Raw genomic sequence first — 19003 nt, 5'->3', positions numbered from 1 at the left:
GATTCCAGTCTGACTTCTGTTGCTCCCACTGGGGTCACCCTGAGTGAGTCACGTCACTCTCTGCGCTGAAGTTTCTCCATCTATCTGTAATAAAACATTCCTGTCTACTTCACAGGGATGTTTGGTGTCAAAGAAGATAATGTATGGGAAATGGTTTTGAAAAGTACTTCGCTAAATGTGAGCATTATGTGAGCATTATTTTCAAGTGCTTAAATCATCTGTTATTTCAACCTCTTAAATATCATTTGAGTGCTAACAATTGGTTCATAGCATTTGTATTACTGGGCTCTGGGGAGTTAACACTATTAAAGGGTAACTTTGTTGCACACTTCTACCAGGCTGGGCATAGAACAATAGGATATACATATGGCACACACCTTTTTTTTCAAGGTGAGCACTTCTTTTCTTCTGGTTTCAGCTACAAGATATATATATATATATATATATATATATATATATATATATATATATATATAATTTTGGTTCTATGTGCGTGATCAGACTACTATAATAAAATGTGTTTTCTGGATGAAGTTGATCTTCCTGGCTCCCCTGCTCTACTCTTTTGTAACTAATCTGGCCTAGAGGGGAACAGGTCTGCAATCTGGCGCCATCTGGTGGGACTCTGAATACATCTGAGTAGCTGGGGCTCCGTCCAGGGGTCACTGGCTAATAGACCACAGTGCATTAGCTCATCTATATGTCTTCCCCATCCCAGTTATTTTTATCTTTTTTTTGCTTTTTTAGTTTCTGAACTTAGGCCAGTACTCCCTGGTTGATTGGTTCTTGATAATATCTTATGATTCAGCAAGAAAATAATGAAAACAGACCAAGGACCAAAGAATGATGATATCTATTTGGACTCTGGACCTGGTTCTTTTGCTGGCTTGTTTGGTGACCCTCATTGTAACACTTAACCTCTGTGGGCATCAGTTTGCCATAGTAAAAGGAGGAAACTGAACTCAATTTTGTGACTTTTAACTGTGTAGAGAAGGGTACTATAGATTATGCTTGGTAATAAAATGAAATCTTTGCTATCAGAGACACTGTTTTTTCCTTCTAAAACTTGCTGCCTGTGACAGCATCTTCGTTGCCATAGTAATCCATCATTGAAAGTGGTGACATCACACTGGATTGCCATGGAGAAAGGATGCTCTCACAAACAATGGATTCTATTACCGCCATGTTCCTTTGTGAAGGGCGTTAAGAGGTTCCCTAAGATGCTTGTATTTCCCAAAACAAGGTTGGCTGGGAGTTGGAATGCAGTGATTAGCGGATACTTTTGTACAATTCAGCTTTGGCCACTGTCTGTCCTGCACTGGACTTTTTTTTTTTATCTCTTGTTCTGACTTTCTTAGCATATCTATTGAGCTGTCCCAATGGGGCTCAGATACAACTCCTTCCTTTGAGTAGAGAGATGTTAGAACTCCAGAAGATTATTCTAGAGAAATCACAGCCAGAGAATGGGAGACTAAGGAGGACTGGCTCATTTGTCTATTTTAATGACTAACAATTATTTTAGGGCTTATCTGCAAACAGATCCTTTCCCACCTTTATTGCTGAGCTGTTGTGCCTACAGCTTGGAGTATATAGACTCAATATCTATTAGAAATTATGCCCATTATATAGATCTCAGTGGTTCCTTATCCCAGACAATGGGAAGGTTACATCTATAAAATATTTACAATTATGTTGCCTCTTACATGGAACCTGACCTCACCCTTGCTGAGCGTCCATGGTTATTAGGACAATCATGTGGCCCTGTTATAGAGCCATGTTTCCCTCTCTTTAAACCAAAGAGTGCAAGAGGGCCCAGCTTCTGTGGGAAACTTCTGTGCCTTTCCCAGAATTCAGAAATAATTAAGCAGAGGGCTCCGTCTCCTTTGCTACTGACTTGGTTTCTACTCATGCAGTGCTCCAGGTTCCTGAACAGCTGTTGGACCCTCTAGCTGGGGGCCCCGGGTAGCAGGCATTCAGCTTCTGGAGGTAGCTGGTGACATGAGTCCCTTTGGAGGCTGGTGGTTTGGTTTGCCTGGCTTCCCCTCTTCTTTCAAAAGTTGAAGGATGGTGTTGGAGCACAGTGGAGTTAAAGTCTCCATGCTCCTCCCAGGCTCAGGTCCTTTCTCTGCAAGCTGCATACCTGTGTGCAGAGCAGGTCCCCCAGCCTTGAGTCCCTCTTCATTTGGTTCTAGAGGACAGGTCCAAACTTTAGTCACTCACTGTCAATCTCTTCCTAGGAAGCTGTAAGCACTTGTTTTTAAAATGGAGACCTTTACTTACAGTTCTTGGGTCATGCCTTTCTTTTTACTGTCTTGGTTTGAGAGCTGAGTACAGGGTGTGCTGGGATGGGGGCCAAGAGACACTGAATAGAATTAGGAGCTGTGGAGGGTGAATGTCATTTACTTGGATAGTGTACTCTGTCCAAACCATGTGCAAATCCCCCTAATGAGACTTCAAAGTGACCACCATACAGTCCCTGCCCTAAAGGAGCTCAGAACCAAAGGAGGCAAGGTTCCTTCTGAGAAGTGCTTACAGCTGGTGGGCACTGCAGTTGTAAAACTTGAACTCGGTGCTGACAAATATCTTCCCCGTCTCCTTGGACCTCAATTGCAGCTCTAGTCCAAACCAGTCTGTAGAGAAAAACAGGAAAAGAGGGTAGTGAAAACCTGGGGGCCCAGGGAACAGGCTGAAAGAAAGGGTAAATCATTACACCACCCAGCCAGGGCTTTCTTTGTCAATGATGGTGGATGAGCCTGTCTGGAATCTTTTCCTCCCAAGATAACCCCTTTGCTGGTTACCCAAGACCCAGACCTAAACCTAGGAAGGAAAAAGAAGATTCCATGGAGCCCTTTGCCTTGGTTAGACATGTTCAATTGCTGAAATAATTGTAGAAATGTTAGGCTAGAATCCCTCAAGCCCCCATTCTGTGGAGAGAATGTGTTAAGTAGCATTGCCGGAAGCCACTCCCAGCCTACAGTCTTTGCACACTCTGCCACCTTCATCCAAATGGGAGTAAGCATTTTCTCTCCTTCTACATTTTGCTTTGGGGAATTACATTTTTATTTCAAACTCAGACAAGTTGTATAAACTAATATTAGCATCTGGTATTTTGGATCAGGAAAGGACTTGTGACTCCCACCCCCAATATGATAGAATAGCCCCCAGCATGTGGCTCTCCCAACAGACACTCCTTACCTTGATCCAGAGGGATGACAGGGACATCCTTGGGCCCAGGTGAGACACAGATGACCTGGCTCCCAGACACCTGACCCTCTACTTCTGTCAGGTTCCCAAAGGCACAGGCAATGCCAGCAGACAGGTCGGGAGCATCACTCACAACCAGGCTGAGCTGTGGAAGGAGCAAAGAGCTCAGGTGAACCAGCTTCAGGCCTAGCCCTGCTGGGATCTATTGCTCACCTGACCTCATCTATAATAGAAGGACATTGTGTATAGGTGACCTTCCAGCTCTGTCACAGAACAATTTTAGTAACCAATTGCTCAGTGGCATGCAGGGTCAATGGCCTTATTAATATATTATTACTATTATTATACTTCTATTAGTGCACTGTAATTCTATATTATAGAGAGATCAAAGTGAATATAAACACATGCATTCATCACTTGCACCCTCCCCTCTTCTCCCTTCTCATACATATTAGTGAAATTGGTGGCGATGCCCTCATGTATGGGTACAATCTTGTTTGAACTATTCTCTTTCTCAATCCTCGTTTTTCCCCTCCCTATATCTCTCCCTGAATCCCTTTCCACTATTTTACTGGCCTCTCTCCTCATTTGATTGAAGTCCCCCTTGTTTGCTATGATCACTCTAGCTTCTACACAGAGGGCAACATGACTCTTGACCTTCTGAAACTGGCTAATCTCACTTGGCATAATATTTTCTAATTCCATCCATTTTCTTTCAAATGGCATACTTTTGTTCTTCTTTATGGCTGAGTAAAGTTTCCATTTTGTGTCTATACCTCATTTTCTTTATACATTCATTTGTTGATGCAGAAAGTAACTATCATAGTCCCAGGCTCACCAGGAGCCTACCAGATTGGTTGGTGACAATGGCTCCCCATCTTGGCCATCATTTACTCAGAGGATGCTGATCACTCAGAGGATGCTGATCACTCAGAGGATGCTGATCAGGCATCCTCTGATGTGACAGGTGGCTAAGGGCTTCCTTAAGGTTTCTTCCCCTCAGTTCCTCTGGGCTTTCTGTTCTCCAGCAGCTCCCTTGAAATGGAGCAGGAGACTCACCAGGAGCCCAGGGGAGCAGAGAAGTGGCCACCACCACTCTTTGGAGTCTATTACCTATGGGTTCCAGTAGGTAGGCCAACAGTTCCAGCCTTGTCAAGTTTGAAGACCTGTCTTTGAGTGGTAAAAATACCCTAAACTTTCAGAATTTTTTAGGTGAGAAAATATCGAGAGGCAAAACGTTGCTCTGAATTCAGTACACTGTTTAGTGAGTTTGTACTCAGTTACCGCAATATACACCCAAGTGATGTCTGAACAGGTAAGGAGCGTGCCTGATGCCCTCTGGCAATGAGGATGCCGCGGGGTTCATGTGAAAGCAGCCCAGAGACTGTGTCTAAGCTGAGGGTCCACAGATAGGTAGGTCTCCCTTTGCCTTCTGACCAAGACCTGGCAGTGGCTTTCTCAGTCACAATAGGCATCACCTTGCTCTTCCATGCATTTGTTTGTCACTGAATTTATGCCCCAGTTTTGTTTCCATGGGGCCAAGCGACTTAAGTACAAACCCTACTGTTTGTCCTCTTAGCTCCAATGAAAGCCCAAACCTCCTGGTGGGGATGAATGAACTTCTGAAATCTTGGAAGGATCATTAACTAATTAACATTCATGAATTGCTCATAAAATCTAAAGAATGAAAAAATAGTCAGGGCCTGAGGACATGAAATATTTTGGGTTTTTACCTTGACAGGTGGTTAAAGGCTATTTTATTCTCTTTAATATTCTCTTTAAGCACACACTGACTTCAAGTTGTGTCTCAGGTTTTCTCTTATCACCCCCCCCCACACACATTCTTAAACACAAAGACAACTTGCAGATTTCTTGAGAGTCTAGCAGGTGGAAGATTGTAAATATAGCACACATAAAAGATGTGTTACTTGGTATTGAATTGCATTACATTGTAGATGTTTGCGACAACATGCAAAATTTAGATTAACAAAACAGATCAATGGCCAATAAATTTTCAGGGAGTTTGGAGAATGACTGTGTCCTTTCAGCAGGAGTTACCATAGGTTTTCTAAAAAGTTTCCCTGGACATTTAAAGTCTGATAAGCATTCCAACATTCAGATACTTGTACAAGCGTTGCAAGAGCACACCTACCTAGGTGTATGCACTGTGCTCCCTCTCTCCCTCCTCCTTGCTGAGGTACTTACCAGCCGGCTATGCTCAGACACGGAGATGCTGCTGGGCTGCACCTTGAGGCTCATACACTGGCTGATGCTGGCAGCAAATCGATTCAGTTCCCAGGCTCGATGGCACTTGTCCCTGCGGGAGCACCTGCCACAAACACAGATTCAAGAGCGGTCAGGCCTCTGGGAGTCATGTATTTGGCTCGACTGTACTCTGGTAAGAGTAGTCTGTCCTGAGGCCTGTGGCTTGTCTTCTCATGGTGGCTTTCACTATATTCCAGAGGGCTTTGATGACTCCCACATGGTCTCTCTATCACATGCAGATAAGAACAGACTAAGGAGAAGGAGGAGTGATTCTCATAACAAGACACGCAGTTTAGACGTAAAGAATGCCTTTGCCAGTTCTGTGGGATGCTCAGATGAGCGAGTGAGAGAAGTCTGGATAACTCGAGAAGTAGCATAGTGATGGGCTAAGAACTTGAACTCTGGAGCCAGGGCTGCAGGTCCTAACCTCGGGCCCATTACCCTTCAGCTGCAGCCCCTTGGGAAAGTCACTAATTCACTCTGTCCTCAGTTTCTTCAACTGTAAAAGAGTGAGGATGGCAATAATAACCCACCTCACATGGCTGGTGGAAGAATGAATGAGTTAACACTTAGAATATAGCCTGGCACTTAGGTGTTATGTCAGCGTCAGCCCTTGCAATACCCATATTAATGATGATAATGATTAATATTATTATTCTCTCCCAGAAGGAGTTAGAAAATAGGAGAGGGTTTTAGTGTGTGGGACACAGTGCATTTGATCTTGTGGATGGATTAATGGCTCTTTGAAGGCAAAGGCCATGTTTTATTCATTAAGATATTCTACCTGCCACATGGAATATTTTAAATAAATGTTTGTGTTGGGCAATAATGCTGTGAGATAGAGAGACGGTCTGGGAGCTGCGACTAGGGTTGCCCCTGTCAGAAAGCTTGTGTGGCCGTGTCTCCTGATAGCTTCATCTCTGGTTCTGCTGCCCACTGTAGCAGGTGGACCTGGTGAGGCCCACCAGCAGCAGCTTAGGGTTGCCACCTGCTGTGTCCCAGGGGAACACTCTCCAGGGCGGTTGCAGCTGCAAACCAAATAGCCACCAGGACACTACAAGATTCCACAGTCAGGCAGTGATTCCCACCCCAGCTCCCCCCAAGCTTCTCCCCCCTTCTTTTCCAGGCCCATAATGGATCTAAATATGAATGCTGTCAAAGAAAAGAATTATTGAGGTTTAAGTGAATCCTTAAGATAGCTCTAAAGTGAGCTCTTGACTGGAGCCTTTATCTCATTGACTCACTGAAATGGCTCTTTTTTATCATACTATTTATGGCAACAGCCCTAACAGAGATAAATAGCCTGGAAGACAATAACACACTTGCAAGAGCAAGGCATACAGAAGAGACAGGAGGGTTTCAAATCCCCCTGGACCTATAGGCTCTTTAGCAAGCTCTGTCAGCCCTCTGCCTCCATTGAAGAAGCTGGTTCATGGGCTGGTGGCTGGGGGCACCCGCTCCTCATTGTCCTGAGAAATAGGCAGGGTGATGGCAGGCAGAGAATATTGCAGGAGGGTCTGGAAAAGATGAGAAGACCAGGCAAGGAGACAGCTCTGAGATGAAACAGCAAAATTCTGGTTCCCATGCGCTCCTGGCAGGTGGAATAGCTAAGACAGGTGTGACCTGGTAGGTAGGATTCTCTGAGGATAGATAAGGTGTCCCAGGGTGAAGGAAACCTGGGTTATCCTGATGAGGCGCATTCTAGAAGCCACAGCCAACATAAGTCAGCCTAAGTCAGGAGGATGACAGCGTGGTGTGTGGGGCAGCTCGGAGACTTGGGACTTTGTAGACAGGTCTATAGGAGCATATAGAAATTAGGGAAGTGGATGTCCTTGCTGTTGAATAAATGATGATCCCTAATCTATTATTTTGCTGTGTTCTTTATGTGAAAAGGGTCACAGGCACTGACACTGAAAGGGCAGGGAATGGGTGGTACAGCTCTACCTAGACACTGCAATGCCCAAGGGCATTTAGCCCAGGACTCATGCATGGAGCTGTGGGTGGCTCTTAGGTGTGTGTGTGTGTGTGTGTGTGTGTGTGTGTGTGTGTGTGTGTTTTGCTGGAGCCTCTACCCCAAGCTACATCCCCAGCCTCTAAGTTCTATTTTGAGACAGGATCTCACTAAGTTGCAGAAGCTGCCCTTAATCTTGTGATCCTCTGGCGTCAGCCTCCAGAGTAGGTATGCACCACCACGCTGTTGTGCCAAGTTTTGTCAGGTTCTTTCAAGAAAGCCAGTTCTCTTGAGGAGAGAGACTGCCAACTGGTGGGTCCTCCGCCGTGAAGGGAGCTCCATTCCTAGGGTGCAAGGTGGGGGGCCTCGACATCTTTGCTACCTGTCTGACCTACTTGGAGACTAACTCATCTAGGTTTTGCTAAGAGAATTTTTGCAAAACTTTTTGAGGCATCGCTCATCTCCAAAACTCAAGCAGGGAACCCAGTATTCTTGGGCTCAAATCCAGTCCAGATTTTGCATGTGTGAAGTGCCAGCCTCCCTCCCTCCCAATCCCTCCCAACACCTGCTGCAGAGGCTGCCAGCCAAGAGCTATTGTGCAGGACCCTGAACTCTGGCCCTCCGCCTCCGCCTCCACCCCAAACCCGGCACATTTCATGGAGATGCTTTGCTGGTTGGCCCTCAGCCATGGAGTTTCCAACTCCATCGGGCAACAGAATCCCTAGCCAGCTCCCGCCTTTGGGGTTTTCACCCTTTTTTCTCCCTCTGGGGCTCTTCAAATTAGGAAGTTTAAGTGCGATTTTGCATTTCTATTGAACTGGTATTGAATGGTGGGGAATGTATCTGAATAGGGATATGAGGCCAGTTGGAGTGAGATGGGACTTCTTGGAATCATAAAATAATGAGGCCAGAAGGGTCCTCCCAGGGGTACAGAGTCCATAATAATTATTTTGATTTGTGTAGCCTCTTCTGGGCTTCCTTATTTCCAAAGCTCTTATTATTTCATTTAGTCTTCACAATTCACCTGTGAAACAGGCATTTTCCCTATTTAGCAACAGAGAAACAGAGGCATAGAGCTGTCAGAGGACCCATCCAGGGTCACACAGCAGCTGGCTGGAGAACAAACCTCCCCAGTGCCAGTGCACCACCATCCGTGTGATGTGTGATGTGATTACGTGGGGTTTCCCAGAGGAGGTCCTTGTGAAACCAGGGGATTCTTCCACAGCTTCCCTTTGAGTTCTCTCAGTGACATGAGGACACAGCCTTCAAAGCAGCTGAGAAGAAAAGACAGGGGCAAAGGCACTGGCCCCCACAGCCCCTGCCTCTTCCTGCCCTCAACGCTTGTGCCTCGGTTGGAATCACTGCTCAAAAAAGGGATGCCGGCCCATCCCATCATCCCAGGCCCCAAACTTACATGTTGTGCAGAGCGCACCAGCCACAGTGAGGGTCCCCTGAGCTCAGGCACTCCCCGCAAGTTGTGTACTGTTCGCATGACTCCACAGGGACCCTGGTGACCTGGCAGAGAGAGGAGAAGAAACACAGAGAGGTCAGCTTGCGACAACTCGAACATATATGTGTTCAGTCTCACCTACATTCAAGCATTCTTTACCATCAGGTCCCCAAAGGAGGTGACCCTGGGGGCAAGCCAGAGGTCTTGATGGCCCCACCTCTTTGCTGGCTAAGTCAGGTATGGCTGAGCAGAGTTTGTCTCTGGGTGGTGAGCCCAAGACTTCTTACCTTTGCCGGAGATTAAAGCAAATCCTCCCGCCTATTGATGCCTGCCACTAACATCCTCCCCAGAGCCAGGCGAGCTGGGGGCCAGTGCCCAAAACAGTTAAGTCTGCTGAAAGGCTATTGGGTGGCACAAACTCATCGCTGAAGAGCTTTCAGCTGGGCTTGGGCTGAGACATCCTGCCTGCACAGAGCACATTTTTTAAAAGGGAGGGAAGAAGAAACTTTTCCCATCAAATAATATTCAGAGTATGGCACGGACTCTTTACAGCCCACCAAATATACCACCTGGATCCAATTATCCCATTCTCTGATGGCTGCATTCAGTTTCCCTAGTAAATCTCCTGTCCTTTGAAAAGTCTGCCTAAATGGGAACCTCCGCAGAGAAGAGCTGCTTGTCTGAGTCTGTCTTGCCTAGAAAGTGGGAATTTGTAGAGCAAGTCCCTGCCCCCGCAGAGACTGCAGCCGTTGAAAACGCTTCCTTCTTTCTGGTGGGGCCCTGCAGGGACAGACGCTGGGCCTGTTTGAGCATCACTCCCCCCCACCTTCCCAGCATGTATGACAATAAAGGCCAAGCAAGGGAGTCCGAGGACTGAAGTCTTCCATTTGATATGCCCAGGGTATCCATCACTGGCTGGGGCAGGAGGTTACTGGGCTGCAAAAACATTTGTTGAACTGGAAATAGGATCTCATTTGCCAGGGCATCGGAGGTCCCCCACCTGCTGGATGTGTGAGCTCAGGTGAAAACAACCTGCGGTCCAGTTACACAGTGTTCAGCCTCTGGCTGGGGGACAAAAGATGTGATGGGTAAGCCTTCACAGCATCCTCCTGAGACGTTCAGAATGGATGCTAACGCTGTTCATTCAGCAGAGGTTTATCGGATGTCAAACCGGTGCAGGCGCTGGTGAGAAGCAATAGAGAAACCACAGCACACAGTGCACAGATTCTGCCCAAGCGGAGCCTCACAGTCAATGGGAGGTTGTAATTAGAAACCGAGTATGTTGCACTGAGTATTTGGGGCATACTATTGGTGTGATCATTGGGGGCCTTGGGAGCTTAGAGAATAGGCATCCAGGACAACTTGTCAGGAGGAAAGGGCCAGAGGAGAGTAAGGACGAGTCTTAAAGGGTTAGAGGGTGCCAGATACAGAGATCTGCAAAGATAGTCCAGGCTGAGGGGTCATCATGAGCAAAAGCAGTCAGACCAGTTCAGTGTGAGTGTAGATGCACACTGATGGAGCAAAGAGACAGGACAAGCTTTTCTTGCCTCTGTTGGCTGCCCTGTCCATCCTTAGCACATTGTAACACTTAACATTTCATATCACAGGCTTTTCTATAAATGAGTGACATGATTGGTCTTAAACATCCCTCACCTCTCTTCAATAATAAAAAATTGAAATGTGCAGAATAGAAGTATAAAATCTTGCAATCCAGTCTAACAAATGGACATGCTAAGTGTAGGTTGGGGTTTAAAAATACTTCAAGCATAATACACTTGTGGGCTTGAGTTGACTCTAAGTCTGATATGGCCTGACAGGGTGATGTGATAGAAAAAGGTCCTAATTTGGTCACCGGCTTCCCAGATACCCAGTGTCAGGACCAGGAGTGGCTCCCACCCTGGGGTGTTCCGAGCTTGATGTTCTGCAGCCTGCCCTACTTGGGTGTTGCTGGACCCAAGATCCTTCCCAGGGGTCAGCCAGGATGGTGGTGCTTGCTGGTGTAATCTGAAAGTAGCCCTGGGGACAGTTTTCCAATGTTTGAAAGGCTTCAGGGTAGCTGCAGTAGGACCCATGAGTGAAAAGTTTTAGGAAAGTTTGACATGAGAAAGTGAGGACCAACCAGGACTGCAAGAGACCTGCTGCCCAAACAAACATGGGTCACTGCGGTGCTCAAGCAGTCAGGTGACATTTGTTCTGGAGGTGATGGGAGGGATTGCCACTCTCAGAGGAAGCCTGTATTGGATCTTTCCAATTCTGACATTCCGGGATCCTATTTCCCACATTTTACCTAACACCTCCCTGAGACTATGATTTCTGACCTGTACAGTTTCTGACAGTTGAAAGATAACACCTGTTATCACCACCAGCATAATTTCACTTGGCTTTGAAGAGCGGCCTTTGGACCCTGCCTCGTGGCCTGCGATGCCTTCAAGAAGCGCCTTTCTGACAGAGGCCTACTGCAGACCTTCTAAGGTGGCTCTCAGCTCTGGGGGATATCTGGGTCCCTAGCTGCCTGGTGGGCTTCCGTTGGCCCCCTCCTGCAAGGCCTGAGAGCAGTCCGGGGCCGGCTCCCTTTCTTGGGTTACGGGCTCCTTGTGAGTGATGTCTGCATCTGGCTGGAAATTAAAACAACTGTCTGCATTGCATTCGGCCCGTCTGTCAAAACACAGCCCGGCTCTCAGCAGCTGGGGAAGGGGGCCCTGAATGGGAGCAGTGTCTCCAGCAACAAAGCTCACTTTCACGCCAAGTGCCACGGAGATAGTGAAACCCTGTTCTTCTCCAAACATGAAACCAACAGCGCAACTACTTTTCCTGTTTCCTGGGCCCTCCTGGTGGGATTTTTCTTTTTCTTTTTTTTAGTGCCCTGAGTTGAAGAGCAAAGTGAAACAGGAAACTTGTAAAGGGGGGTGGGAGGATTCTAAAACTTGAATTATTCTCTCCTCTAAGATCTAATAGCCATGCACAAACCAGAGGAAAGAAATGTCACAGTGACTGGGAGGAGACCCTCAAAGTCAGATGTTCCCATGGGCCTTTCTCTGTCCCTATATTCATGCGTTTCTATGTTCATTCATCACCCTGTGCTCATTGATCATGTCCTACATACAGACCAGTATTAGGCACTTCAGGAAAATAAAAAAAAAAAAACAACGGCATTAAAACACAGCCATCGCCTTCAAGTTGAAAACAGACTCGCAATAAAAACAAGAAAGTAATGTGTGTTCTAAGAGAGATGTTGAAAGAGGGCTGAGGAGGGAATTCAGGGTAAAAAAAAAAAAAAAAAAAAACTTTGGTGTCTGCACCATCGAATGGGATAGTCACTTGCACCTCGTGACTCTTAGACATTTGAAAGTAGCTAGTCCGTATCTAGGTGTGTGGAACTCTGAAGATTTTATAAGGAAAAGAAAAAAAAAGAATAGCAATAATTTGTTGAGGACACGTTGAAAAAATTACATTTTGTATTTACTGGGTTAAATCAAATCTGTTTCTTCTTGCTTTTTGAGATGCGGTTGCCGAAAAGTGAAATCTGCACATATAGCTTGTTTCTGGCTGGTGTTTTATTTCTCTCTGACAGTACTACCAGAGAGGGAGAGTCCAGGAAGTCATGGTGAGAGACATAGCATGTGTCTGGGCCTTATATAATGAATACTATTTATATAGATTCAGGAAGAAAGGACTACAAATGTCAGTCCAGGGGAGGATAGTTTCTTTAGAAACCTTGTGTGAGGGCCCGGAAACGATGGGCGTGAGGCTGGAATGACAGGTGTGAGTTAGCTTGGGAAGGATGGGAGGTCTACAGAGCTGGCATCTCTGACCCCTCTTGTCTGTCGTTCTTTGGCCAAAAGGGTGTCCTCCATAGACAGAAGAGGTGGCCTATGGCTACCAAGGAGCAATAGATCTCAGCATCTGCTCCTCAAACCAGAAGCCTTTGATTGGCATAACCTGTGATTTTATTCGATGATAAAATCCAGGGTCCCCTCAATCAGAATTGCTGAGCAGGGCCTAGGAAGTGGGTTTGAACATCTGCCCAGTTGATTTACAGGTTTATTAAGATTATACAAGATGATATTATATGACCTTATGTCCTGGGGGAAGTATTTTTAAATGTCCTTTACACTCCCTGGGGAGTGTAAGAAACAAAATCAAACCTGCCTTGGGGCTGTGGTAGGGATTAGAGTGATTTGGGGGTATGGAGGAAAGCAACAAAACTTGGGAGACCACTTGATTCCCAAGGAGAAATTGGTTCTACTAATTCTGAGTGTGTCTGGAGTCCTCAAAGGACCAAGCCCACATTGGCAGAGGCAGGGCTAGCCCTGCTCTGCAGCCGCAGGTGGCAGTCAGGCATGTGCAGAAGGACCCAGGGCCAGGCAGGCAGAGCCTGGACAGGGTGCTATCTCCTAGACACTGGAGGCAGGCGGCACCTTATCAGGACTGATTCAGAGTTTAATGGGACACTCCCGTGACAATTTCATTAGTGTTTGCTTTTATTATTATTGCATTTTAATTATGCCCGAGGCTCCCTCTCCCCTCCACTTTGAGTGCTGGGATCCGAGGGTGGACAGTTTGGCCCACGGAGCAGGTGACAAGAGTCATACAGCAGGAGAACGCCCTCTTCCTGACCCCACTACTGCTGCCTCCCTGGGACCCAGGGTGCTGCCTCAGACTGGATCCCACCCTCGCACTCCACATTCTTCTCTGCTTGCTCTTATGTCTTGTAATTATGCCTCTAATGAATATAACTGTCCCATTAAGTCATTTGCTTAAGCAATACTCTTAATTAAAGGTGACTCATACTGTGCTCATGGCTCCTCTGGCCTTGGGGCCACACGTTACATTCCTGGTGCCTTTTTGGCCTGATTCACTGGGGTTGGAGATTTATGTGGGAAGGGCTGTATGACCTGGACCCTGTCCCCACCCCACTCTCCCCACTTAGCACACAGGGCAGCCCGCAGGGTGTGAGGCCCAGCATAGCCAGGGATCTGATCAGGTCATCAGTGGTGGTGAGGACAAGTCTTGAGGAAAGCTGCCGGAACCAGCCATACTCCTGAAGGTTCCTGAAGAGCATGGCAAAGGTGTAGGGCTTGGGACCTCCAGGGTGAGGCTAGGAAGGCCTGTGAGGCCCTGTACAATGGCTGCCATCGTATGGGAGTTTTTTCAGTGGTGTACAGAAGAGCAAGAGCTGGGCCTGGTGAGCTTGGGGACAGGGTGTCAGGAGGAGCTACAGTGTTCAGAACACCTGGAAGGGTCTTCCAGAAAAACACCTGGGTAGAAAGTAGAGAAACCCACAGGATTCTGACACTGGATTGTGGGTTGAATCTGATTCAGTCTATAGACATATACTGAGCACTTATGCTAAACTCTCTGGTAGGAGTAGAGGCTATTTTGTCTGCCCTCCTGGCTCCCAGATTTATTTGAGAATAAAACCAAGAGAATAGATAATCTCATTACAATTAGGCAGATACCATCATGGAGGTGAACTCAAGACACTGTCACTCAGAGGATGGAGTGGAGGCTTGCCTCAGGGGGCTCTGGCATGAGCTCTCAGCATCCCAGAGGTCCACATGATTCCTTTGCAACCATGCAAGTGACAGGGGAGGAATAAGAAAAAGCTGTTCTCCAGGCAGCATGGCCTCTTAGACACTGAGCATTTAATCCCCTGCTTCCCTGGAATCTGCTCTCCCCGGCCAGATGGTCCACCTGTCCCTGCATGTGTGCCCTGCTTTTGACACAGAGGCCTTGAGTGGCTGGGAGCCAGGTGATGGGGGTGGGAGGTGGCATTAACAGCCCGGCTGGAGCGTGCAGTTGACCTGATCATCAGCCTCCTGTCCCCAGGGCTGGGGTAAAGCACGTAGCAGCCGGAGCCGATGGGCCTTACTCTTGGCCTCACTCCTTTCATTTGTGGCTTCTCTTGGTGGTCTCTCCCCACCAGCCTATCTCTTCACTTCTTAAATTTGCAGGATTTCAGCCCCCCATTTTCTCCTCTTTCCGCCAGTTCAAACCTGTTTTCTAGAAATGATCTGACACTCTTTGACATACGTGACTGATGGCAGATTGAAGAGGCCCCACCAGAGCCGTATGGGCTGAGATCAATAGTACAACCATGGTAATACTGGCAGAAGGTTTTAGCATTTTCAAAAAATGTGTTCACACACATTATCTCATCTGATCTGCACAACTCTCTGGGGAGGAAGACAGGACAGGGATTGTTATATATTATGACTTCCATTTGATCCATCGGGAAATTAAGCCCCCAAGGGCTGTCTTACCTCCAGTCTCACAGTGAGTGGCCAGTGGCCAACGGGAGGATAATCCTCTGTTGCTCACAATGGAGCCTTTGCTTCTCTTGCACATACTGCAAGGTCTTACTGCGGTGAGAGGAGGGGGAGTTGGAGCAGAGGTCAGTTCCAGGACAGAGAGACTGGGCCAGACCTGAGGTCAGAGCAGAGCAGTGTTCAAGAGACTGCAAGCAACCTGAGGCCAGGTAAGGCAGTTTCTCTGCACCTGCAGCTCCTGGTACCCTGTAGCTGTTAGCTGATGGAACAGATGGGTATGTGTGCTTTCTTCTTTACAGGCTCACACCGATTCTCACCAGTCCTATAGCTAATGGGTGCAATTAGCACAAAGAGGCCTACGAAGGTTCTACCTGGCAGCTTAGCACTCTAGTCTCTTTATGCCTGATGGTGGACAAGTTCAGAGTCCTCATGGGGAGAGCAATGTGGGTTGGTGGTTGGGGTGGCTTAGCCAAGCCCCTATTTCTGGCATGGTTTTCTCAGGCACAGAAGCCAAAGGGGACCCTCTGGGGAAGGACCCCAGATCCTGCAGGCCTTGAATTACATCCTCCCTGGGCTCAGCAAGTCTCCATGGAGAAGTATCCACATCTCTTTCCTGTCCTGGACAAGGAAAGGGCTGCTTGGATACTGGAAGCCTGGAGCAACACCTTAATCACAGTCTCCAATGCTAAGAAGAATTTGGGGAGGGTGTGGGGGCAGTCGTGAGATGAGACCCTCTTCCTTGGATCTGCTCCCTAGGGACCTGGGGCAGTGCAGGACACTGAGAACTCCTGCTGATACCTGATAGGCTGCTGAATGGCGCCCCCTTACTCTCGGTGCTTGGAGCTTGGCTGTTGGCTGAGCTTTTGGGCCGGAACGAAGTAGTATGAAGGAGAATCATAGCTGTCATTTAGCCACATCTCCCTTATGCCAGGCACTTGACATACATGATTTCACTTAATCTTTACGCCCACCTTGCAGGGAATGTACTCTTCTCACTTATGAGAAACCTGGATCTCAGGTTAAGTAATCTACTCAAGGTCACATGCCTTGTAGGTGGCAGAAACAGTTTAAATCCTGGTCTGTCTGACGCCCACAGAGGAAGCGGGTCCAGGCAGAGGCAATGAGGGAGGTCCCCCTCTCCCATGGCTGTCCCAAGGGTGCCCCCCCCCCCCCCCCCCCGGCCCCGTTATCCTCCTTGACCTCAGGGCCTAGGTGGGCTAATGGACTCTGCACTTATGTTCTTTGGCTGGACCACCACATGCCCCTTGGCTCATCTGCTTGCCTTTGTTTTCTAACAATGATTCAGACAACAGAGAGATAACGCCAGAGGGTGAGAGGGGTGTGGGCTGGGGAAAGTGGACGGATTCTGGCTGGATTGCTTTGGAAGTTGACTCATAACAGAAGATCAATACAGAGGTGGTAAGCAGGTGTCATGTTCCCCATCTGAGCCTCCCTCTTGTGGAATGTCGGAGCCCTCAGGTCATTCAGCTTGGGTGATGGAGGAAGCAGGGCTTTTGTCCCTGCCTGGACAGTGATGAGCTTCTTGGCTCAACCACCTCGAGCCTCTGTTTCCTTATCACCTAAATGGAGATGACTGTACCTGTCCCACCTCCATCAGGTGCTTCCCAGAAAGCAGAGCAGCACACACTTCCATGAGGTCTTTCCTACTAACCAATTCTCTGGTAACTAATGTGAAGAATGCCTTATTTTTTATTCCCAGGGTTAGATAAAATCCATCCTTCCTTTCTTTTTTCCTTCCTTTCTTCTTTCCTTCCTTTTTTCATTCCTTTTCTTTCTTCCTTCCTTTTTTCCTTACTTTTTTGTGGTAGTGGGGATTAAACCTAAGAGCATTATACCTCCAGGAAATATCCCCAGCCCTTTTTTAGTTTTTTTTTTTTAAAAAAAAAACAGGGTCCCACTAAATTGTTGAGAGTCTCACTAAGTCACGGAGGCTGGCCTGGAACCTGTGATCCTCTTCTCTCAGTCTCCCAAGTACTGGGATTACAGGTGTGCAGCACTATGCCCTGTTTAGATCCATTTCTTTCTTCTTTTTCTTCCTCCTCCTCCTCCTCCTCCTCCTCCTCCTCCTCCTCCTCCTCCTCCTCTTCTTCTTCTCCTTCTTCTTCTCCTTCTCCTTCTCCTTCTCCTTCTCCTTCTTCTTCTGCCGCCTCCTCCTCCTCCTCCTCCTCCTCCTCCTCCTCCTCCTCCTCCTCCTCCTCCTCCTCTCCTTCTCCTTCTTCTTGCAGGTCTGGGGATGGAACCCAGAGGCATTTGACCTCCAAGCTACACCCCCTGCCCTATTTTTTATTCTTTATTTTGAAACAGGGTCTCACTAAGTTGCAGAGGGCCTCACTAAGTAGCTGAGGCTGTCTGCGAACCATGATCTTCCAGTCTCGGTCTCCCGAATGCTGGGATTACACGCGAGCGCCACCACGCCCGGCTTTTAGATCCATTTCTATAAAGATCAATAGTTATGTCTTCAGATCCCCTTTAATATCCACAAAGTAAACACAGACCCAACTCCTTGCCTGTCCTTGGGGCTGTGACAGTCATATGACCACTGTCATCAGGAAGGAGGCAGGAAACCCCAGCAAACCAACGGTGCCTCTGAAGCCTGTGGTGGCAGCCAGAGCTACACGCAGCCTCCTGACCAGAAGCTGACCCGGGGCTGCGTCCTCAGCACTTCCTCTGCTCTCCTGACTATCTGGAGACCTGAGGGTGGAGTGCAGTTCAAAGAGCAAATCTATTTTTAATGACTTGGGGGAGAAGAGTAGAGTGGCTGAGTGATTCAGAGTAATTAAAGTGATCCATCACTCAGAGAGAGGAGTCCAAAGTTGGTTGAAGTTTTCAAAGACATTTTTCCCCTCCTCATTCATAAAAAAAACCCCAACAGAAGTCCTGCAGGAGTCAACAGGAAGAGGACAATGGTGAACGAAACTTCTGGCTCCAAACACCGCAGTTCAGCCTTTGGAGAACATTGGGGCTGGGCCTATCGGTCTAGCCCAGGGTTTGGCTTCAGCCCTCCCACCCTCACCCGACTGATTCCGGAGCCAGTTTCCTTTTTTTTTTTTTTTTTTTTGGTGGAAGTGGGGATGGAATCCAGAGGCATTCTACCTCCAAGTTTTATCTCCAACCCTATTTTTTTAAATTTTTTTATTGGTGCATTATATTCATACATCATATTGGGGTAAAAAAAAAAACTTGTGTGTACATACATGTACACTTCACTGATTTAACCCCTACCCAATTCCCACCCCATTCCCTCCCCATCCCTCCCTCCCTTGCTTGGCTTAGTGGTTGACTTCAATAAGTTTAAATACATTGTGTGTTTTAGAGATTTTCCTTCTTCCCCCCTCCTTTCTCCTCCTTTAGGTTGTCTTGTTTGCTCCTCTATAGAATTTCCTTCTTCAACCCTACTTTTTATTCTTCATTTTGAAACAGGGTCTCATTGAGTTGCAAAGGGCCTCACTAAGTAGTAGCCGAGGCTTTCTGCAAACCGTGATCCCCCTGTGTTAGCCTCCCAAGTGCTGGGATTACAAGCATGCGCCACCACACCCAGCTCCTGAGCCAGTTTTTAGGCAAAGGCTGTCTCAGGCACTAGTTGAGAAACAGATTTTGAAGGAGACAGGCCTCAAGGTCACATGACTTGCAGCTGCTGTGCTTATTAGATGTATCACACTAAGGTGTTGGACCACTTGGTGCCTCAGTTTCCACCTCTGTAAAATGGTGCTAATAATGGTGTCTGTTTTACAGTGTGGTTCTGAGGCATATGTGATATCTACTTTCAAAGAGGCTTGCACACAGTTGGTGCTCAATAGAAGTAGTTATCTTGTTCTATCCCTGGGTGCAAACCCCACGGAAGGC

General features: G+C 47.4%; 1 protein-coding gene across 1 annotated transcript in view; it reads right to left on the bottom strand.

The window, feature by feature from the left end:
* Positions 1-19003, bottom strand: part of PLXNA2 (plexin A2) — a gene marked incomplete at both ends in the record, with an annotated part of 192311 nt that overhangs the window by 68858 nt on the left and 104450 nt on the right. Inside the window, 4 exons of the mRNA XM_080699264.1 lie at positions 2534-2630; positions 3196-3349; positions 5410-5533; positions 8835-8935. Coding sequence (XP_080555390.1) covers positions 2534-2630; positions 3196-3349; positions 5410-5533; positions 8835-8935 — 476 coding nt within the window. The remainder of the gene's footprint in view (positions 1-2533; positions 2631-3195; positions 3350-5409; positions 5534-8834; positions 8936-19003) is intronic.

Source organism: Muscardinus avellanarius (assembly GCF_963383645.1).
Source record: "Muscardinus avellanarius genome assembly, chromosome: 7".
In the NCBI taxonomy this organism is placed as follows: Eukaryota; Metazoa; Chordata; class Mammalia; order Rodentia; family Gliridae; genus Muscardinus; species Muscardinus avellanarius.
The sequence above is the reverse complement of the archived record's forward strand: the minus strand, read 5'-3'. Positions and strand labels throughout refer to the sequence as shown.